At 49.2% G+C, this 24,634-nt stretch overlaps 1 protein-coding gene across 1 annotated transcript in view; it reads right to left on the reverse strand.

Moving 5' to 3' along the window:
• Nucleotides 1-2,091: 2,091 nt before the first annotated feature.
• The window catches only part of LOC121855618 (midnolin-B-like), a 36,219-nt gene continuing 13,676 nt past the window's right edge, over nt 2,092-24,634 (reverse strand). Inside the window, exon 2 of the mRNA XM_042350680.1 lies at nt 2,092-2,391. Coding sequence (XP_042206614.1) covers nt 2,172-2,391 — 220 coding nt within the window. The 3' untranslated portion in view covers nt 2,092-2,171. The remainder of the gene's footprint in view (nt 2,392-24,634) is intronic.

Raw genomic sequence — 24,634 nt, forward strand, 5'->3', positions numbered from 1 at the left:
CACACACACACACACACACACACACACACTTTGGACGGATGAATGGACGGACGGAGACACACACACACACACACACACACACACACACACACACACACACACACACACACACACACACACACACACACACACACACACACACACACACACACAAAGGTCAAAACAGGACAGTAATAACAAGGCCGCCAGACTCCAGTAGCCATTAACCCACCACACAATAGCCAACCCACCACTAGCCAAACCACCGTAACCAGCCCACAAACCCACTAGCCAGCCCATAACCCACCACCAACCCACCTACACACAGGGACACCAAGATCTTACCCCTACAGGTAGTTAATTACGCCTTTGGGACACCTGGTGATAGGACTCAAACCACCAAATCACGCAAGGAAGATACGCCCTTGTGCTTCTTCCATATACCTCTCTTCCTCCTCCTCCTCTTGTTCCTCTTCTCCTCCTCGGGGGAACACACACCAATCTACCTCCCTACCCCCCTACCTCCATCACCCTTCCCCTCCACCTACCCCCCACTCTCCATCACCCCTCCACCTACCCCTTGAGTACGATGATTTAACCTTTTAGAGTACAACTTAACCCTTGAGTATGAAGAATTGAATCCTCTCTCTCTCTCTCTCTCTCTCTCTCCCATCGACCATCCCTCTGTTGGAAATGGCTTAGTGTTTGGAAGAGGGGTGGATGAGTAAGAAGAGAAGAAGAGAGGAGAAGAGAAGAAGAAGAGAGGAGAAGAGGGATTGAGGTTGACCTTAACGCCTTCAGCCACTGTGGGAGAAGGAGGGAGGAGGATAAGAAGGATGAGACAGGGAGAGGGAGAAGAGGGAGGAGGGAGGAGGGGATTAAGGATGGGGAGACAGGAGAGAGAGAGAGAGAGAGAGAGAGAGAGAGAGAGAGAGAGAGAGAGAGAGAGAGAGAGAGAGAGAGAGAGGAACTTACAATTAAATGATAAAACACAAAATGAACGGACGTAGATAAATAATTGTCGTAATAACTGATAAAACAGACAACAGAAACGACAACAGAAACGACAAACAGATATTGAGGAAATAGTTAAAACAGTGATGATAACAACAACAATCACTATCAATAACCACCAGCATCAACAACAATCACAACAACTGCAATCTCTATCATAATAATACCCACAACTACCATCAATAACTACAACTAGCATCAATAATCACAATCACATCAATAACCACAGCCACAACAATCAACAATCAATTAAAAAAAACACCACCAACTACCCACCACCATCAACAACAACCACATTCACTTAACCATCAACCACCCACAACAATCACAATCACCATCAACCACCACAATCACCATCAACCACCACAATCACTACCCACAACCACCACAATCACTTCCAACAGCAACCACAATCACCATCAACCACCACAATCTCTTCCAACAACAACCACACTCACCATCAACCACCACAATCACCATCAACCACCACAATGACTTGACAGATGTTGAGTGGAGGTGTGTGTGTGTGTTAAACAATCAACTTTTAGTACACCTGCTTATACCAGGCTATTATATACAATACACCTGTCAGGTAGATTAATCAAGACCCCCAACGTAACAATACCTCTCTCTCTCTCTCATTTCTCCCCCCCCCTCTCTCTCTCTCCTAACCACAACAAGACGTGTATCTAGTTGACAACCACAACACATAAAACCACGTTGCCCTCGACCTGTACACTAAGACCCTGCCTACCCCCCCCAACCTATTTCCTCCCTCCTTATCCCCTCATCCTAAATCCAATTCCCCACCACCCCCCCGTCATATAGTGAATGTCTCCCTGGCCACTATATACTCAGGCTGGACCTCCCTATAGTGGACAATGGCGTTCAGAAGGCCCCTGTATAGTGACGCGGCGCATTCGACCATTCCTGTTTACTTTGAGACTTCCTTCCTTCCTTCCTTCCTTCCTGCCCTTCTTTTCCTCTCTTCCTTCTTTCCTTTCCTTCCTTCCTTCCCGCCCTTCTTTTCCTTCCCTCCTTTCTTTCTTCCCGTCCTTCTTTTCCTTCCTTCCTGCTCTTCTTTCCTTCTCTTCCTTCCTTCTAGTTTTACCCTTTATCCTTCCTTCCTTCTTTCCTTCACCATATAGAATCACCAAGAGATAGTCACATTGAAAAGATCACCATTTTAAGGCCACCAATAGGTCATAATCAAGGTCACCAAGAAAGGTCACACTATCAAGGTCACCAACACAACACAGGTCACCAATCACCAACAGTACTCTCCAACACAGGTCACCAACAGTACTCACCAATAGTCCAGTCTCGACGGAGGGAAGAAGGGTAATCCTCGCTCCATCCATGATACTATTGTCCTCTAGCGTGCCTTCCCGCAGGTGTCTGGAGGAGGGGAGGGAGAAACACCTGTCAGACTCATGAAACACCTGTTGTAATTAAGAAAACACTTGTTGAAGTACATAAAACACCTGAGAGTTCCAGTAAAACACTTGATTGTACTCTTTGAACATCTGTAGCCTCGTTAAACACCTGTTAATTGCCTCAAACACCCGTTAATCTCGCGAAATATTTGTTAAATTTATGGCACTGATAAACACAGTCTTGGCACTGATGGAACAATATGGCCTAATTGTAACCCGTATAAACAATCCCCACACACAGAGAGTTAAGACCACAGGCAAGAAATTCCTTCAAATAAACACACATTGGCAACCCCTAACTATGGATAACTGCCAAATACCACCACTACCTCAATGGAACCACCTGTCTTCTATACACACAAACACACTCACACACACTCAACCACACACAAACACTCAACCACACACCACCAACCATACAATAACTTTTACACTCACAAACACACAAACAACCATACCCATCACAAACAGATACATATAGTAAAATATGTCGAGTTTCAGGTGAGCTTTAAGGGGTTAATTACACCTGTGCATTAAGTCACGACAGGTGTTACGATGCAAATTGGTTCAATCATACAGGTAAGTAAATAAATATATAGAGCCAATGTCACTCATAAGGGCAGTGAGACAGGACAGCTGGAGGAAACTTTTAACACGGAAGCAACACCTGGAAGAGTCAACAGGTGAGAGAGAGAGAGAGAGAGAGAGAGACTATAACGACATAACACTTGTGCAGGACAGGTTAAGGTATATCCCAGGTAAGGACCACCCACCCCCCTAACACCATTAATGCTACCTGAAGCCACTACCCATAAATCATTTTTATTTTGACACAGGACCATGCATGTTGAACACACACACACACACACACGCCTTCTACCACCACTGCCGTCAACGCCCCCACCCGGTAAACCTAATATCAATAAGCCTCCAGACAGCCAGTAAAGGTGGGTGATCTACACGCAAGGGCTCTCCTCCTAGTGCCGCGGCGCCCCCCCTCCTCCTCCCTCTAGTCCACCATCTTTGTGGGGGGGCGGGGGGGGGTGGAAGGACTTTTTAACCCTGTCTGCTTCTTCCCTTTCTGTTCCCCCTTCCCCGCCAGCTACCCCTCCCCCTGGTGAATCGTCTGGCTACAACACCTACTAGACACTGGCCTCCTCCTGGTAACCTGACGAAGGGCCTCACAAGGTATCTCAACACGTACGCTCCTCTCTCCCTTCGTCAGTTGCCCTACCAGAGTCTTCCCCTGCCCTTGTCTTCATACCAGATACCGTTCCCTTGTTAAGTTCCCCTGCTGCCCTCCCCTTGCTTGCTTACCGCCCCCTTTTCCCCTTTGTCAGCCCCTGCTCTCTCTCTCTCGCCTCCCCCTGCTGCCAGCTGCTGTAGACTTGTTCCCCCTGAGCTATTAATCAATGGTGAGCCACGACGCCCTGACCCACAACAGCAGCAGTATCCACAACACAAGACACACCCGGCGACAAGTACAACACACGACACCTCCCTCCCCTCCTTCACCCCCTCCTTCTGCCCCTACCACCAACTCGAATCCATCTTCAACGTCACCTATGTCCACCTACGACCATCACAACAATCTCATTTACCTGATCCCCCCCCCCACACACACAGACGTCATCACTCGGGTGGGTTGATAAGACCACTATCACCTGGTCTAGGAAGCACCTGGTCCCTCACTCTCTCTGGTCTAAGTACAAACGCCCCCCCTCCCTCACAATTACGTAGACCCGGGTGTGTGGGGGTGGGGGGGGGGGCGGGGACAGAGGCCACAACAGCTGCTGCAGGTGTCCTTCAAGCCCTCTCTGCTGCAACTGTTGGTGTTAAGGGGGACACTCAAAAGCCCCTCCCTCTTCCCCTCTCCCTTTCCCCTTCCCTCTTCTCTCTCCCCTTCCACCCTCTCTCTTTGTACAGTACAGACAGGGCATCCCAGTGGTGACCTCCCCGGCCCCCTGTCGTGGCGTCGTGGCCAGGCGTGGTTGCCATGGCCCGCCATAGTGACGTCTAGGGCTACTGCTCCTCTCGCTCAGGGCACCCCCCGCCGTCTCATGGCAACAGAGATCCATACAGCAGGCGGGAGGGGCGCGGTGTGGGAGACAAGGAAGACGTCCGTGGTGGCAGAGGTGGGGTCCTATAGTGCTAGTGGTGTTTAAGTAAGAAAAGCTTGAGTCACCACCCACCATCACCACCCATAACCCACCCACCATCACCACCCACCATCACCACCCATAACCCACCCACCATCACCACCCATAACCCACCCACCATCACCACCCATAACCCACCCACCATCAACCCCCATAACCCTCCCACCATCACCACCCACCATCACCACCCACAACCCACCCACCATCACCACCCATAACCCACCCACCATCACCACCCATAACCCACCCACCATCACCACCCCCTCAGTTCCCACCACACGCATACATATCAACACACTTTATATCTATATCTGAAATGAGAACAACATTCATTTCTGTGTTCTTGTGGTCACGTAACACCCCCTTACCATGTGTTACCACTAACAAACTCAAGTAGGATTCAACACCTTCCACTCAACACCCTACACAGAACCACTCAACACCCTACACAGAACCACTCAACACCCGACACAGAATACACTCTTTAACACAAATACACCCAGAATATTTTTCATAATACCCCTAACGTTATAACACACACACACACACACACACACACACACACACACACACACACACACACTCTCTTGTCACAGTCATGAACTTCCCCCCTCTCTCTCTCTCTCGTTCCCATTCCTAGCCAACCAACCATCACCTGAGGAGTTAAGGAGGAAGAACAAAGACCTCCCCATCACCAGTCAAAGCCAAAGCCAGCCAAGTCCCAGCCAAGTCAAATTCCAGACCAGCCAAGACCAGCCAGCCAAGCTCCAGCCATGCCAAGTCCCAGCCAAGCACCCCAATCGCTGTGTGTGTGTGTGTGTGTGTGTGTGTGTGTGTGTGTGTGTGTGTGTGTGTGTGTGTGTGGTGTGTGTGTGTGTGTGTGTGTGTGTGTCATTGCTGGACGTCTCATGAGCCCTCTCCGCCCAGTGCTTTCTCCCATCAGCTGTCGTCCCGCCATACGCACACAGCTGATCGCATGTAAACAAACCAACCAGCACCTACCCCCTCTCCCTCCTCCAAGTCTTACCATCCTCCTCGTCTCCTCATTCATCTTCTTCGGCTTTCTCCTCCCTCTCCTCTTCTTCTTCTTCTTCTTTCCTACTTCCCCATTCATTCTCCCCTTCCTCTCTCTCTCTCTCCTCCAACTCACCTTTATTTACAAACATTACTCCCTTTCCTTCCCTCCTCTCCCTTCCATAATTGCACTTCCCTCTTAAAGGAAGGAGGAGGACTAGGCACAAGGAGGGATATTATTACATAAGTTATATTAATATTTACTGATGGTTGTGAGAGAGAGAGAGAGAGAGAGAGAGAGAGAGAGAGAGTAGTTTCCCCAGCAGACACTAGCACCCAACCCTTTTACTGCCACCCACTAACACCGCCCACACACACCTCCGTCAATGCGTCCACCCACCCAACCACCCACATACAAACACACCTCATTCATCACGCCCACAGACACCTCATCGCCGCCCACGCCCACACACCCTCATCGCCGCCCACACACCCCTCATCGCCGCCCACACACACCTCCTTCATCGCCGCCCACACACACACCTCCTTCATCGCCGCCCACACACACCCCCTTCATCGCCGCACACACACAAACCTCCTCATCACCGCCCACGCCCCACACACCCCTCATCGCCGCCACACACCTCCCTCATCGCCGCCCACACACACCCCCATCGCCGCACACACCTCCCTCATCGCCGCCCACACCTCCCTCATCGCCGCCCACGCCCACACTCATCGCCGCCCACGCCCACATAGGTGAGTGAAATGCGGCACACATGGGCGTGACGTCACAGGTGGTGGTGGTGATGACAGCGTGTTGCGCCTGATGCTTGGGAGGGAGGGAGGGAGGAGGGAGGGAGGAGGAGGGAGGGAGGTACAATGGAAGGGGAGGAAGGGAGGGGGAAGCAGAGAAAAGGAGGAGTACAAAGAGCAAAGAGGGTACAGGGAGAGGGAGGGAAAAGAGTGAGAGGAAGGGAGGGTATAGGGTGAGGGAGAGGGAGGAAGGGGGCCAGGGAGGGGGAGAGGGAGGGAAGGAAGGGAGGGAGAGAGGGAGGAAGGGAGGGTAAGGGAGGGAGAGAGAGGGGGGGGGGTGAGGGAGGAGGAAGGAAGAGGAGGGAGGGAGGGGGGTACAAGGTGAGGGAGCGGGAGGAAGGGAGGGAGAGAGGGAGGAAGGGAGGGTAAAGGGTAAGGGGAGGGAGGAAGGGGGGTACAAGGTGAGGGAGCGGGAGGGAGGGAGGGTAAAGGGTGAGAGAGGGAGGAAGGGGGGTACAAGGTGAGGGAGCGGGAGGGAGGGAGAGAGGGAGAGAGGAAGGGAGGGTAAAGGGTGAGGGAGAGAGGGAGGAAAGGGGTACAAGGTGAGGGAGCGGGAGAAGGAGGGTAAAGGGTGAGGGAGGGAGGAAGGGGGTAGCAAGGTGAGGGAGCGGGAGGGAGGGAGAGAGGGAGAGAGGAAGGAGGAAGGGAGTGGGAGGGAGAGAGGGAGGAAGGGAGGGAAAGGGTGAGGGAGAGGAGAAGGAGAGACGACAACGTCTCAAGACAGCTACACACACAGGTCACGTGTCTGGCAGGTAAACAAGGGCGTATCTCACACAGGCACGATAACCACCCCGAAAAACTCAAGCTCCCATGATAACACCTCTCCCTCCCTCCCTCCCCTCCGTACCAAGTTAAGTCAATGATACAACCACCTAACCTAACCCAAAAAACCTAACCTAACCAAACATGAAGGGCCTTTGGTTATGGTGAATGGAGTCTCTGCGTAACGTGGTAGCCATCTTGGGTATAAAGGGCTCTATCGTCCCCTCACCACCCCCGTAAACTATAGGTAGGTGGGGAAGGTGTCCTGCCGTGGTGTATAAATTGCACTTCACACACACACCTACCCACCCACCCACCCAGTACAATCGTGTGGACCAGGCAGCCATGAGACGCACAGTAACATATGGAAGAGTGGGGGTGTGTGTGTGGGGTGTGCGTGTAGACGTCCTCTTCATTACACGCCATAGTAACTTTTTATACTTTTCTCGTGTTGAAGATGAGAGAGAGAGAGAGATATAGGGGAGGGTCTTCGTATCTCTATCTCTCTCTCTCTCTGTTTATCTAACCTTACGTATAAACAAGAAGAGGGGAAAGAAACATATAAATAAGACCGCAGAGTTGCAATTATGACCAACAGACACGGAAACAGCAACAGTACGTAGGGAGGGAGGGAGGTAAGGTTTCCCACCAGGTGAAAACCTTAAAACGACCCAGTGATCTGGAGGGCGCGCGAGAGGGTTACCACACAAACCTCTCCCACTCACCACAACAACCATTTCCCCCACCTCCCTTATCCATCACCACCAAAAAATTGATTTACAAATATTAAAATAGTAAAATTGTATCGAATAAATAGGGGTAATGGTTATAATTTGATTTAGATAAGGAGTAGGTGGTAACTTTAGGTATACGTCATGAACAGGCTTACCAACCTCCTCCCGGGCCGCCAACCTTCTTCAGTCCGCTGCGGTTACCGGCTTAGGTACACAAACCGCTGTCCTCCACACATTCCTACCGATTTTTTCCGATTTCATACTTAATCGGTTACAATTTGATTTTAGTTTAGTGTATAGCTAAGTAATTTATGTATGTGTAGCGCTTAATATTTACCCGTTGGATCTAGTTAGTTTTAAATGATTTTTAAATAACTAATAATAATAACACGTAATATATTTCATACAATTAAAATGAAAGAAAAATTATCCTGAATATATAAAATAAAGCAAAATATATCATACAAATTAAAAGATCAATTGTAAATAAACGATTTATTTTTCTGTGTTATGAATGTTCTTCAATAATGTCTTGGGGATATTTTTGACCACAACTACCACCCCCTGCTGCTACCACCACCTCTTAAGCCTTACCACAATTATTAACCAAGACACGAAAGTTGCGGCTACCACTATCACCACCACCAGCCCTACTTACTACCACCATTACCTACCGCTACTACCACTATCAACCACCACCAGCCCTACTAACCAACCTCCCTACCAGTATCTGCCAAAGCAATTAACCCCCTACCACCATCTCCAGCTGCTACAACAACCAGCCTCTAACAGAATCTTTATTAACCATTATTATCAGGTATCATCATCTACCACCACAACCACACATCCCTTGGAGACAGAATGTATGGAAGTGACTTTCCATTTACCACACCACCTACCACCATTCCACCACAACCAACCACCATCACCCAGGGCCAAGCCAGAGAGGAAAAACCACACACACACGTTCGTTCTCTCTCTCTCTCTCTCGGACCCCACACCAAATGGACCCCAAGTGACGGGTAAAAATGGACCCCAGACCACAAAATTGACCCCAAGTAATAGTTAAATAATAGACCTCATCCCAAATATGATCTACTCAGTCCCAAGCCGCTGTAGTTGGGGGTCTGGGGCAGGTCAAGGCTGGGGTCTAATCCTACGAGGTCAACTCAGGTCAAAAAAAGGGGTCATCTTAAGTAAACTTATCATTTTCTAATGTATATATGAATGAGGTCAGGTCAGGTCAACTAAATATAGTAAATTAGATTAATATAAAATTGAAGGATAAACAAGGTATTGCAACAGCTAAACGAAGGAAGGAATGAAGGAAATAAAGAGAGAAAAAGAGAGCGAGAGAAATAAAGAAAGAGAATGAAAGAAAGAAAGAAAGAGAGAGAGAGAGTACTAACAACCCCCTACAAGCAGGTCATTTCCTTCTTGTGTTTAATAACTCCTTAACCAGTTCTGACCCACTCATGGACAACCGGTCTGTCTGTCTGTCTGTCCTGGTGAAGGTGATACAGTTGGTGTTATGAGGAGCTCTCTCTCTCTCTCTCTCTCTCCTCTCTCTCTCTCTCTCTCTCTCCAGTATCAGCTCATGAAACTACAAACCAAAGATCTATACCTCCTCCCCCTGGCACTCCTTTTTGGCACTAGTTCCCCTTATCCTCCTGGCATCGTTCCTTATTCTCCCGACACTAACCTCCCTCCACGGCATCCTCCTCACCCCATCCTGGCACTCTCTTCATTCTTACTGGCACTTTCCTCATTCTTATTGATGGCACTTTCCTTATTCTCATTGGCACCCTATTTGGTACTCTCCTCATCTCTCTGGCACCCTATCCTCTCCATTTGGCACTGTCCTCATCTCAGTGGCACTCTCCTCCATCCCTGGCACTCTCCTCCATCCCTGGCATCTGCAACATCTCACGAGTCGCTTAGATGACGTGTGTCAGTAAGGGTACTGCCGCCCACCAACCTTGGAATCAACAACAAGCCATCCCACACAAGTCACTAAGGGCGCCACTCCCACCCTAGACGTATTATATCCTCGCCCTTACCACCATCTCCCTCTCTTGCTACTGAAAATATCACATTTCCCGACTTGGTAATTTTCCTTGGCTGTATATGTTGTTTGTAAGGGGAATGAGGCTCTATGTTGCTATATTATATTATGCCTATACTAAGCTAACCTACCCTGACCTAAGCTAACCTACCCTGACCTAAGCTAACCTACCCTGATCTAAGCTAACCTACCCTGACCTAACCTAACCTACGGATCACGAACGAGGTATTGATGGGAAGGCTCAACGTTTCATTCCCTTTGTTCATCATCTTCTTCTTCCCTTCCCCTCTTCTTCCTCATTTCCTCCTCCTCCTCTTCCCTTCCCTTCCTCTTCTTATTCCTCTTCCTCCCGACACATACCTTCATGCAATACAAACAAAGTACACAGACAAAACACACACACACACACACACTACATCCTTGACCACCGACGGGTCAAGACGCACCTGGCACTGCTCAGGCAGCAGCCAGGTCAACTGTTATGTTGGCCCATACCAACCCCCTCCCCTGAACCCTCCTCCCCACCGGAATATCAACAAGTTCTCGCCAGAAGTTACTTTTTCATTTAGGAAAGGAATGGAACCAGTGTTGAATAGTGGTGAACAGTGCTTAAGTCAGTGAAAAACAACTCGGCAGTAACAGCTGAGTCGTACCCAAGCTAATCTTCACACAGTGAGGTCCCAGGTACCCAGTGATAACTGCCCCTGAGACTCAACAACACCAGCTATGTGTTAATCCGTCCACGATAGGAAGGCCTGGGACCACACCTCACTCATATAACACCATCTGTGAGGGAATTACTACACCACGTGAGGCCCCTCATAACACCATATGTGAGGGAATTATTACACCACGTGAGGCCCCTTATAACACCATATGTGAGGGAATTATTACACCACGTGAGGCCCTCATAACACCATCTGTGAGGGAATTACACCACGTGAGGCCCCTCATAACACCATCTGTGAGGGAATTACTACACCACGTGAGGTCCCTCCTAACACCATCTGGGAGGGAGTTACTACACTACGTGTTTGCTGTTCAACACCTACATTAAGCTGTATGCTCACTGTATGTTCCTTTACCTTTCTCTAATGAAGGCTTTTGTTAAACCACCAATGTATGTAATAAATCATTTATGTCCAATGAATATTTTCAGCCTTCCGGCTGCAGAACTTTTTCAATAAACCGTTAATTATTATTATTATTATTTATTATTACACACACACACACACACTTTGCTGTCACTGGAAACAAGTATGACGATCATCCAGCTATGATACAATGATACGAGTTATTAAGGATATCACCTAGGTTGGTGAGTTCTGAGGTGACTAAAGAGGCCGATACGGGACCCGCAGGGTCGTCCACATTCGTTGCACATGTGGAGGGATACACCTACTGCAGGAGGGGCGGTGGCAGCGTCTTTCCGGGGGTTGGCGCTTGTCTGCCTCGTTATGCAGTCGGGCTAACTCGAAAGTATTGACACCTTCTCGTGTGGTGCTCCTCCACGCATTACGGTGTGGAGTAATCGTTCCCCAGGTGAGGGGGTCGATTTGGCACTTTTTCGGGTTTGTCTTAAGACTATCCTTATACCTTTACAGTTGCCCGCCAGCGTTACGTTTACTATTCGTTAGGTGACAGTAAAGTAGCTGCTTTGGCAGTCTACTGTCGTCCATGCGGGTAACATGGCCGGTCCAGCGTTGTTGGACACACACACACACACACCTGTAATGATTCCTCAACCCCACACCACCCACCCCTTCAAAAGCCCACCCATCCCTTCAACACCCACCCACCCACCCCCACACAGCCTCGGGCGAGACCAGTGGACCGAGACCAAGGCCATGAGAAAGGGCACAGGCGAACTGCTTAGCAACCCCCTACCCTCACCTAACCTCTACCTTCCCTCCCTCACCTGGGCCTTTGGTAATTATATACCTTGAATAAGAAAGGATGATCAATAACGCACATACACAGACGTACATATATATATATATATATATATATATATATATATATATATATATATATATATATATATATATATATATATATATATATATATATATATATATATATACAAGCACACATACATAACTAACATACAGAACATACACACATACAAATCCATACACACCTATATAGACAGACACACACACTATGTTATGTAACCACTGGGAGATAAACAGGAAATTCTCGGAAAAAAAAGATCTTACCTAATACAGTGTATCATTATCTTGTTATTGTTCCGACTACCTGTCTGTCTGTCTGTTTCTGTCTGTGTGTGTCTGTCTCTCATACTGACTTACACACAGATATCCTCGACAACGAATTAAATTAAACCTATATAAGCACTCAAATGACCTAACCACGACCCTCAACACTAACCACGACCTCCCCAACACTAACCACGACCCTCCCAACACTAACCACGACCTCCCCAACACTAACCACGACCTCCCCAACACTAACCACGACCTCAACACTAACCACGACCTCCCAACACTAACCACGACCTCCCCAACACTAACCACGACCTCCCCAACACTAACCACGACCTCCCCAACACTAACCACGACCCCCAACACTAACCACGAATGAACTCTGGGTGGAGGTAAAAAAAAGCCGTGGTTGTGTTACGGTCTTCAGTAGTGAGGAAACCCGCCGCCCTTGACCACACTGAGTGGGCGTGTGGGCGTGAGAATGCTGCAGTAAGCGCGTAGTTGATGTGGACGCGGGGAATGTAGGTGGAATATGAGTGGGTGGAAATGTGGGTGACATACACACACACACACACACACACACACACACACACACATATACACACACACACACACATATATATATATACACAAACAAACAAACAAACAAACACTTATAATTTGTTTACACCAACGATGACGACGATGATAAAGAGCAGACAACAACAAAACAACGACAAAAAGGGGGAAAAGGGGAGGAGAGAGGAGAGAGGGAGAGAGGGAGAGAGAGAGAGGGAGAGAGATGGGATTAGAGAGGGAGAAGAGGGAGGGAGGGAGGGAGAAGGAGGGAGAGATGGGGTTAGAGAGAGGAGGGAAACGGGAAGGAGAGGGAGGAGGAAGGGAGAGGAAGGGAGGAGGACGGGAGAGGGGAGGAGAAGAGAGAGATAGGAGATAAGATAAGAACAGGATTTGGGTGGTGATGAGAAACTGTGTGTGTGTGTGGTAATGATGTGGTGGGCAACCCTCCTTCCCTCCCTTTTTCTACTTACATATATAAATACTCCCTTTCTCCCTTCCCTCTTTTCTCATCGTCTCCTCCTCCGTCTCCCTATTATCTCCTCCCTTCCACTTGCATATCCCATCCTCCATCCCACCACACATTCCTTCCACCCACCCATCCCTCCACCCACTACCCCCACCCATCCCTCCACACTCCCCTTCCACCCACTACTCCCCAACCCATCCCTCCACACACCCCTTCCACCCACCCATCCTCCACACTCCCCTTCCACCCACCCATCCTCCACCCCTTCCACCCACTACCCCACCCATGCACGTTTATTGGTTAACCTGCAAACCTACCTTACCTATCTACCTGCTTACTTACCTACTATTTACCTGCCCTACTTACCTCGCCTACTTATCTACCTGTCTCAGTGGTCATACCTGGCAACTCAACTTTATTACCTAACGACCTACCACAGTACGATCCTACCACAGTACGACCCTACCACATCGACCCCTACCACAGTACGACCCTACCACAGTACGACCCTACCACAGTACGACCTTACCACAGTACGACCCTACCACAGTACGACCCTACCACAGTACGACCCTACCACAGTACGACCCTACACAGTACACCTACCACAGTACGATCCTACCACAGTACATCCACTACAGTACGACCCTACCACAGTCCGACCCTACCACAGTCCGACCTCTCACAGTACGACCCTACCACAGTACGACCCTACCACAGTACGACCCTACCACAGTACGACCCTACCACAGTACGACCCTATCACCCAAATAAACAAACAGACAAAGAAGCTATCCGCAAAACCGTAACTTACAAACAATCAAACAAAACAAAGTCGTAACATATAAAACAAGGAAAACTCTGGTAACCAAAACAGGTAACGGACCACTTACAGGTGAGGACAGGAAACAGAAGCAAAAAAGACAGACAGACAGACACAGACAGACAGACAGACAGACAGACAGACACACACACTAAAACTACCTTGTTTCCCTTTATGGCTGTTCTGTCTCTTGTTTAGTGCTTGTTTGGTTTTGTTTGACATGCCGTTTCTGTGGTGGTGGGGGAAGGGGGGTGGATGGGGAGGAGGGGAAGGAAGGGGGGAGGGAGAGGGAGGAGGGGTGTTTATGTAAGAGATCCTTCGGTAAACAACAACAATGATGATATCCACTTCTCCCTTCTCCCTCCATTTCTTTCCCTCCCTCCCCATTTCCCATCATCTAACATTTGAGGGGAAGAGGAAGAGAGGAAAGAAGGTAGAGAAGAGGAGGTAGAGAAGAAGAGGAGGAGGAAGGGTAGAGAAGAGGAGGAGGGAGAGAAGAGGAGGAGGGAGAGAAGAGGAGGAGGGAGAGAAGAGGAGGAGGAGAGAAGAAGAGGAGGAGGGGTAGAGAAGAGGAAGAGGAGGTAAGGAAGAGGCATAAGCGGGCAGGTTAAGGTAAGAGGTGGATAGGGCGGGAAATACCAGTCAAGACAGAGGCATGTACACCTCTAGTGGTCCCCCCAAAACCCCTCATGTACACACACACACACACACACACACACACACACAGACACTCTACACACGAACGAAGAAAAGTGTGTGTGTGTGTGTGTGTGTGTGCGTGTGTGTGGAACAGTTTGAGTACAAACAACCTCAACCAACATTCACCTTTCCAACCACCTTGGCGCTTGTTACACCGAGCAATTGCCAACCATCCATGGGAAAGGAGGGGTTGGGGGGGGTAAGTGAAGGAGGGAAGAAGAAGAAGAAGGAGGGGGAAGGGAGTGGGGGAAAAGGGGAGGGTCAAAGAAAACACAATAAAACACCACCAAAACAAACATCAAACACACAACAGGTAACAGACAGGTAAATTCACAATCTATTTATACCTATTCTTAGTCACGTGTGTTTATCATCCCTCCCTCCTTCCTCCCCTCCTTCGAGATATATTACCTCTCTCCTTTCTCTCTCTCTCTCTCACCATCTCCTAATTCTCCTCTTGTTGTGTCTACCCTCTGTTATCACTGTGTCCTTTGTTACTTCTTCTATATATATATACATTAACCATTAACATATTCTTTATGTTTTACTAATTCATTTTTGTGTCCATCAGCTGATCACATGTAAACAAGAATCAGCTGATCACATAACAAAGACTCAGCTGATCACGTGTAAACAAGACTCAGCTGATCGCGTGTAACAAAAACTCAGCTGATCACATGTAAACAAAGACACCCAGCTGATCACAAAGACAGCAGACAGACAGAAAAGACAGATAGATCCACCCCCAGATGAACTTAACTACAACACCGACTCATAACAACTCAGTCCGCCATCTTGATATTTGGGACAGAGATCAAGAGAGGAAGAAGAGGAGGGGAAAGGGAAGGAGAGGAGGAGGAGGGAGAGGAGGAGAATAGTTGAAAAGAAGAGGGAGGAGAGGGAGGGAGGAGACATACGTGATGAAAGAGAAGGAGGGAAGGAGGGGCGTGATCAAAAAGGAAGAGGGGAGAGGGGGGCGGCGGATGGAGGGAGGGGGGGTGAGGGAGGGGGGGGGCAGGAAGGGAGAGGTAAGGAGAAAGGAAGATAGTTGTGGAAGGGTATGAGAGGGAGGGAGGGAGAGAAGGAAGGCTTGGAGGGTGAGAAATGAGAGGGCGAGTGGTAAAAAGGGAGAATGGGGAGGATGGGAGGGGAAGAGAGGGGGAGGGGGGAGGGAAGAAGGGGGAGGATGGGAGGGAAGGTGAAAGGGAGGAGGGAGGGAGGATAAACAGTCAAATGTTAAAACACAAGATATAAACCGAATCAGTCAAGTCAGTCAAGTCAGTCAAACCCTAAACAACAATAACAAGGACAAAACTAAACAAAAACAAACTCCTTCAGTCATTAAGGGTCACCTACAAACAAGCAAACAAACAAAAGACCCAGAACAAAACGTAAACAATTAATCAGCTGACTGCAAACAAATAAACAGCTGACTATACACAAATAAACAGCTGACTGCAAAAAAAAAATCTGACTGTAAACAACAAACATCTGACTGTAAACAAATAAACATCTGACTATACACAAATAAACAGCTGACTGCAAACAAATAAACAGCTGACTGTAAACAAATAAACAGCTGACTGTAAACAAATAAACAGCTGACTGCAAACAAATAAACAGCTGACTGTAAACAAATAAACAGCCGTGTCGTTTAACCTCAAGATGTGTGTGAAATTTCCATCAATATTTATCAAGGGAGAGTTTCATCACGCAGACATACATACATACATTCATACATACATACATACAGATAGATAGATAGACAGATAGACAGACACACTCCCACCCACACCACAACGCACCCATGACCCACACCACGACGCACCCACACCGCACCCACGCCCAGACGCTTGCACAACACGGAAATAGAGAACGACACCCATTACATAACCCGTCATTAAGTACGGGAGAAGACGATGAAAAATCAAGCAAATGACCAGAGTTATGTTAGTGTGATGACAGTACGGTACGGTAGTGTGGTGACGGTACGGTAGTGTGGTGGTGACGGTACGGTAGTGTGGTGATGACGGTACGGTAGTGTGGTGATGACGGTACGGTAGTGTGGTGACGGTACGGTAGTGTGGTGGTGACGGTACGGTAGTGTGGTGGTGACGGTAAGGTAGTGTGGTGACGGTACGGTAGTGTGGTGGTGACGGTACGGTAGTGTGGTGGTGACGGTACGGTAGTGTGGTGGTGGTGGATGGTACGGTACCCGACCAAGGACAGTATATACGGTTCAGCGGTCAGACACAGTGACGCCTGCTCTACCATCTACACACACACGAGAGAGAAGCCTTCACGCCCAGCCGGAAGTGTGGTAGTATGGTGTGGTAAATGGTAGTAGTGGAAAGATGGTGATAGTAGTAGTTGTGCTAAGTAGGGATGTAATGGTGGTAGGTCATGGTAATGGGTAGGTCATGGTAATGGTGGTAGGTCATGGTAATGGTGGTAGGTCATGGTAATGGTGGTGGGTCATGGTAATGGTGGTGGGTCATGGTAATGGTGGTGGGTCATGGTAATGGTGGTGGGTCATGGTAATGGTGGTGGGTCATGGTAATGGCGGTGGGTCATGGTAATGGTGGTGAGGCCATGGCGATGGTGGGTAGAGAGAGAGAGAGAGAGAGAGATATTAATCCAGAGACAGACACAACAATAAAACACACACACACACACACGTTCCTCCTTCCTCCTCCCCACCCCTTCTTCCTCCGTCCTCCTTCCTTTCCTTCCTCCCCACCCCTTCTCTTCCTCCGTCCTCCTTCCTCTTCTCCTCCCAGTCAACCACAACACAACAAGCAACACAAGACACCAAAGTCGCTGTCACTATTGAATATGAAACCCACGAACACAGACTAACACAGTACGAATTGGTGTTAGTCCCGCGGCAACAGGTAAGGGAGGAAGTGGGGGAGGGTGAGATGGGGAGAGAGAAGGGTGGGGGAGAGAGGTGAGGGTGGTGAGGGAAAAGAGAGAGGTAGAATTGGTGGGGAGGAAAAAAAGATTGGGAGAAGATAAAGGAAACTCGGTGGGGAGGAAAAGTAGGGTGGGGAGAACGTGGGGAGACAGACAGACAGACAGACAAAGGGAGAAGGAACACCCTCCTCCCCATACAAAACATAAACAAAGTCAGGTTTACATTTTGTCTTGTCACTATCATGGTCACTATCCTTCACCATACACGACCTTGAGCTCACTATTCCAACACTATAATTTATCTCCACCTAGCATTAAACACACACACACACACACACACACACACACACACACACACACAGGGTCACAACTGCACGTGTGCACGTGTGTGTTACCTCGGATACTGCCTGCAACTTGTCAACACTCGTGATAAATGCATCAAGACAGGAGAGAGGTGAGGGGGAGAGGTGAGGTGGTGAGAGGTGAGGTGAAGTGGTGAGAGGCGAGGTGAAGTGGTGAGAGGCGAGGTGAAAGGTGAGAGGCGAGGTGAAGAGAGGAAGAGGGGAAAAAGGTGAGAGGCGAGGTGAAGAGGTGAGGTGAAGTGGCGAGAGGTGAGGTGAGGGTGAGAGGTGAGGTGAAGTGGTGAGAGGAGGTGAAGTGGTGGAGAGGCGAGGTGAGGTGGTGAGAGGTGAGGTGAAGAGGTGAGGTGAAGTGGTGAGAGGTGAGGTGAAGTGGTGAGAGGTGAGGTGAAGTGGTGAGAGGTGAGGTGAAGACAGGTGATTACGGACACTAATAACACCACGACAACAGGTAAGGCACAAGGCTACAGAGAAGTACAGTACAGTTTCGTTAAGTCTGATATAACGAAGGGACACTGCTTAGATTAGGTTAGTATTTTACGTTACAACACATCCCCCTCCCTCTCTCCTTCCCTCCCTCTCTTCTATCCTCTCTCTACCTGTGATGGTCACCAGAGTCGCTACTAGTGTTATATTGCATGACCTTACCAACAGCACCGTCTGGAGGGGTGGGGGGAGCCGCTGTTGCCAGATCAGTCTTACCACACAGTATAGCCAGGGTGTGTGAGGGAGGGAGGGAGGGAATCAAGGTGTACTGGACTGTGTGTGTTGGCAACGATGATTAGCAGCGCCCAACGACATCACACCAGTAACATTCCTCCCTCATGTTAGAACGTAGAGGTTAAACTGATAATTCCTTCAGTCAATCGGTCATCCAGTCAGTCAGTCTCTCACACCCAGACACCAGCCGAGGTTCTCCAGGTACACCGCTAGCAAGGAACTCTTCCAGGTAGAGGGACAAAGGGTGACTACCTTCTCCGTCTCGCTCACCGTCCACACACGCACACACCAAAGATCCCCCGCCACTTTGTTCCTCCACACTCCCCGTCAGCTACGCCGTCTGCCCTCCTCCGGGACGTGGCTCTCCTCCTATGCTACACTTAAGACATAAAATAATACCATACTCTACTGCAACTTCAATCTCCCCTTCCCTCCCTCCTACGGCACACCCCCCTCCAAAAATACCTCCTTCACCTCCTCCCAAATCATCTATCACCTCCCCAGAACATCGCCCCTCTCACCAAAAGACCACCTCTCTCTCCCTCCAAGACATGTCTCACCCTCTCCCCCAACACTCACCGCTTCATGGTAAGGGTCGGTCAGTGCGTCACATCTTCGTCAGCAGGAAGAAGGCAGGCACCTAAGGAACACCACTATTCCCAGACGTTTAAAACACCTGGACGTGACTTACAGTATTACCTGACGGTGTACAGAGGTTGGCGACCCTCTGAAGGCCTCCTCCTCCACCTCGCTGTAATCATGTGTCCCCCTCCCTCACCTCCCTCAGGCACTACCCCAAGCTCACAGGCGACCGACCACTACAGGAGTCTCGGTTATTTGTACCCATCTCATACACCCGCGCCCCAGCATGTTGGGAGAAAAAAAATCTTTAGAAAGCTGTTCAGGCATGTCAGCTTTAAGCTTCAACCACGCATTTAAATCGTTCTCCCCTCCCCACAAGCCCTTCAGGTCGTCGATAGCCTCCTCGTCTCCTTGTGAAGGCGTCGAGGGTAGAAAGACATCCTCAGAGGTAGGTACTAGGTAGGTAGGTAAGGTGGTGGTGGTGGGGTAGGGATATCACAGGGTGGGCGACCTTGAACGCCAATTATTCCCTTTAACGCTTCTCTTCCTAACTTATTTTGACACCATTAAATCCTCTCTTACAAAAACACACACACACACACACACACACACACAGGCGTAGGAGTGGATCTTGTGACGAGGAAGAGGAGACGGCGACCAAGAGACGGTATAAAGTACAACAGGTTTGGGCCATTGGAAGTGACTCATCCTTGAGGTCCTCTATATACTCCTTGGCCCAGTCACCAAGAGTTAACGCGCCTTACAGTCTGGCTTAAGAATGCGTAGGTAGGAGGAGGAAGGAATGAGGAAGAGTAGGAAGAGGAAGAAGGTAAGGAACACAGACATCATATCATATCTTACCATAATTACTGACACACACACACACCGAAGGGTCAAGACGTACCTGGCACTGCTCAGGCAGCAGCCAGGTCAACTGTTATGTTGGCCCATACCAACCCTCCCGAACCCTCCTCCCCACCGGAATATCAACAAGTTCTCGCCAGAAGTTACTTTTTCATTTAGGAATGGAACCAGTGTTGAATAGTGGTGAACAGTGCTTAAGTCAGTGAAAAACAACTCGACAGTAACAGCTGAGTCGTACCCAAGCTAATCTTCACACAGTGAGGTCCCAGGTACCCAGTGATAACTGCCCCTGAGACTCAACAACACCAGCTATGTGTTAATCCGTCCACGATAGGGAGGCCTGGGATCACATCTCACTCACTTGAGTGAGTGAGGTCCCTGACACCAGACCACGTGGTGTCCCCATGATGCTAGACACCACGTAGTGAATGAGTTGCTACAGCATCTTTTGAGGTTCCTCATAACACTATCTGTGGGGGAATTACTACACCATCAGGCCCCTCAAAACACCATCTGTGAGGGAATTACTACACCATGTGAGGCCCCTCATAACACCATCTGTGAGGGTTACTACACTACGCGTCTGCTGTTCAACATCTCAGCGCACAAGATTTACGTGACCTCCACTGTAAACATTAATCTGTTGTTCCTTTACCTTTCTCTAATGAAGCTTTGTTAAACCACAATGTATGTAATAAGTCATTTATGTCCAATGTATATTTTTAGCCTTCGGGCTGCAGAACTTTTCAATAAACCGTTTATTATTACACACACACACGAGACACCCAGGTCAAACACAGCCACACTATACAGGGTGAGGAAACGGGTTAAGTTAGGTTAATTAGATTGGGTTAGGTTAGGTTGGATCTGGTTGACCTATTTGTCATGTTGAAACAGAAGTGAATGATTGAGTAAGGAGACGACGGCAATGGTTTATAGATAATAAAGGTCATCCTAATTACTCTCTATATCTCATAATTACCACTTCAACCTCATAATTACCCTCAACACCTATTACCACCCCTCATTACTAGACACAACCACAACAATTATCAACGCATGAATGTAAACAAACAGTCTGGAGGAGGTGTGACGCCATCTTGAGTGACAGAGAAACCGGATAGGCTAATGACGAACGACCTCTTTGTGAGTTGATTCTGTCCCTACCTCCCCCCTTGTTCCTCCTCTCCCCTGCCCCCTTTCTCCTCCCTCCCCCAGCTGGTGATAACACGGGTCTCGCTAAGATAAAAAAAAAAGAGGACCCAAGACAGTTATCAAAGGAGCCCCATGACAGTTAAGATAGGGCCCCCAAGATAACTAACACAGGGCCCCGAGAACACACACACACACACACATCACTCAGCAGCTGTTTAGAGGTGACAGACAGACAGGCTGCTAGAGTGTCCTGAATGAAGGCCATTGTCCATTTAATGTATGAATGAAACTGACTAGAACCAAACGTAGCATTAAACCGAGACTTGTTTAGTCTACTCATGCGTGTGTGTGGAAGGTTAGAGCGACGCCCACTGATCCTATACCGCGTGTCTGTGTCTGTGAAGGCTCGCCGCCGCCGCCACACACCACCTTCGCAATACGCCAGTGACATTCCTCCCTCCCCCCGCCAATCAGGAGGGAAGGAAAGAATCGACTATCATAGACACGCTCTGAGGTAAACACGCCCACAGCTCTACTTACTCACACAGACGCAAAAACAACCCTGAAATAAAGTAACTTAATCCGTGTTGCATAAATAACTGGGCGAGGTTGAGAGCACCACCGCCAGAGCTGACATTGGAGCCGTGGGAAAGGTACCCCCCGTGAGAGACCTTACCTCTCCCTCCCTCACCCTTTGTTTTGTACACTAGCTAACTCCACCAGCCTCACGCCCCTCCCTCCCAACACGCAAAGATAATTACCTAGTGAGCGTGCCAATCCTGTCATGATAGTTGCTAACAGGGTATTTTAAAAGACCATAACATCACAGTCTTGAGCTCTGAGACGCACTGACGTAACGAAGATAACTATAAAATACTTCGTGATTTAGGGTAAGGGAGAGGGAGGGTGAGGGTAAGTGAGGGAGAGGGTTAAGGGAGGGAGGGTGAGGGTTAAGGGAGGGAGGGTGAGGGTTAAGGGAGGGAGGGTGAGGGTTAAGGGAGGGAGGGAGGGTGAGGGTTAGGGAGGGAGGGAGGGAGAGGGTTAAGGGAGGGAGGGAGAGGGTTAAGGGAGGAAGGTTGAGGGTTAAGGGAGGAAGGTTGAGGGTTGAGGGAGGGTTGAGGGAGGGAGGGTGAGGGGGAGAGGGTGAAGGAGGGTTAAGAGAGGGAGGGAAGGTGAGGGATGAGGGAGGGTGAGGGTCCCCGTCTAGACTCTGGTCTCACCTGCTACACCAAAGGGTTCAGGCCTGCTGCCTTGCCTGAGGGTGCGGCTGCCCTGCTACCCTACCCTACCCTGCCCTAACCTACCCTGTTCTGCTACTTTTACCCATCCTGCTACCCTACCTGACCTTGCCCTGCTAACATAACTTTACCCTGCCCTACCCTGCCCCCCCTAAGATGGACCAGGGCAGCAGCTACAGGTGAAGTACTACCACTGGGCGTTGCCATATTGTTGCCACTATAAAAAAATAAAGGAAAACGGGAGTAGCCAATATACAACAGTTACTTGTGACGTGGGTGCTACTACTGGTGCTACGTGGGTGCTACTACTGGTGCTACGTGGGCGCTGCTACTGGTGCTACGTGGGCGCTGCTACTGGTGCTACGTGGGCGCTGCTACTGGTGCTACGTGGGCGCTGCGACTGGTGCTACGTGGGCGCTGCCGTGGCCACTGGTGCTACGTGGGCGCTGCATGGTGCACGTGGTGCGGCATGGTGCTACGTGGGCGCTGCTACTGGTGCTACGTGGGCGCTGCACCAGTGGTGCTACCGTGGGCGCTGCTACTGGTGCTGGGCGCGCACTGGAAGCATGTGGCGCTGCTACTGGTGCTACGTGGGCGCTGCTACTGGTGCTACGTGGGCGCTGCATTGGAGCATGGGCGCTGCTACTGGTGCTACGTGGGCGCTACAACTGGTGCTACGTGGTGCTACTACTGGTGCTACCTGCTGCTACTACTGGTGCTACGTGGGCCCTGCACGCACTGGTGCTACTACTGGTGCTACGTGGGCGCTGCTACTGTTACTGTTAGGAGACGTGATGGACTATAAGCGTTGTTTCTACTACCATCACCACCACCACTAATGCTGGTACATAAAGGATCGTGGTTAGTGGTGGTGGAGAGAGATGGTGGTGGTAGTGATGATGGTGGTAGTGATGATGGTGGTAGTGAGGATGGGGGTTATGATAATGGTAGTGATGATGGTAGTGAGTATGGTGGTAGTGAGGATGGTGGTAGTGTGAGGATGGTGGTAGTAGGGAGGATGGTGGTAGTGGAGGATGGTGGTAGTGAGGATGGTGGTAGTGAGGATGGTGGTAGTGAGGACGGTGGTGGAAGGAGGACGGTGGTAGGAGGATTGGTAGTGAGGATTGGTAGTGAGGATGGTGGTAGTGAGGATGGTGGTAGTGAGGATGGTGGTAGTGAGGATGGTGGTAGGAGGATGGTGGTAGTGAGGATGGTGGTAGTGAGGATGATGGTAGTGAGGATGGTGGTAGTGGTGGTGGCTTAGGTCCTTGCCCCGAGGGATAACCAAGGTCTTATCATTGTGTCGGGCAGGATTCCATCGGTCGGGGAGGGTACTACTGCCACATGTAGTAGTAGTAGTACCAATAGTAAGTAGTAGTCATAGTAGCCTAACATCAGCTGATCAAAAACTGTCAGTCAGGCTTTTGTATTCATAGAGCCAGATGACGCAGCTAAACCCCATATTAAATCATGTCTTAGGAAGAAATAAGAGGGATAATCTATACATCAAGGACCACATCACGTTAGAGAAATCATACACACACACACACACATACATACATACATACATACATACATACATACTGTGCATCTCATCAGCTCATACAAACAATACTACAAGATGGGTTCAATTCCCGACTAGTGAGGGTATCGTTTGCATACATATATACATACACACATTCATATACACATATACACACGTATACATATCTAGCATGAATTACTCAACCACGAAGGGAGCTCCAGTAACTTAACCTAATGCTGCCGTGGATAACTCAGGCTTAGTCTACTAATTCAAAGTTGACCACAGCATAACCATTATCCCCAAAACTACCCCCCCAGCATAACCCAAGCTTAGCCATTATCCCCAAAACTACCCAGCATAAACCCAAGCTTAGCCATTATCCCCAAAACTACCTCCAGCATAACCGCTTAGCCATTATCCCCAAAACTACCCCCAGCATAACCCAAGCTTAGCCATTATCCCAGAACTACCCCCAGCATAACCCAAGCTTAGCCATTATCCCAGAACAACCCACCAGCATAGCTC

The sequence above is a fragment of the Homarus americanus genome, unplaced genomic scaffold (assembly GCF_018991925.1).
Source record: "Homarus americanus isolate GMGI-L3 unplaced genomic scaffold, GMGI_Hamer_2.0 scaffold48090, whole genome shotgun sequence".
Taxonomy (NCBI): Eukaryota; Metazoa; Arthropoda; class Malacostraca; order Decapoda; family Nephropidae; genus Homarus; species Homarus americanus.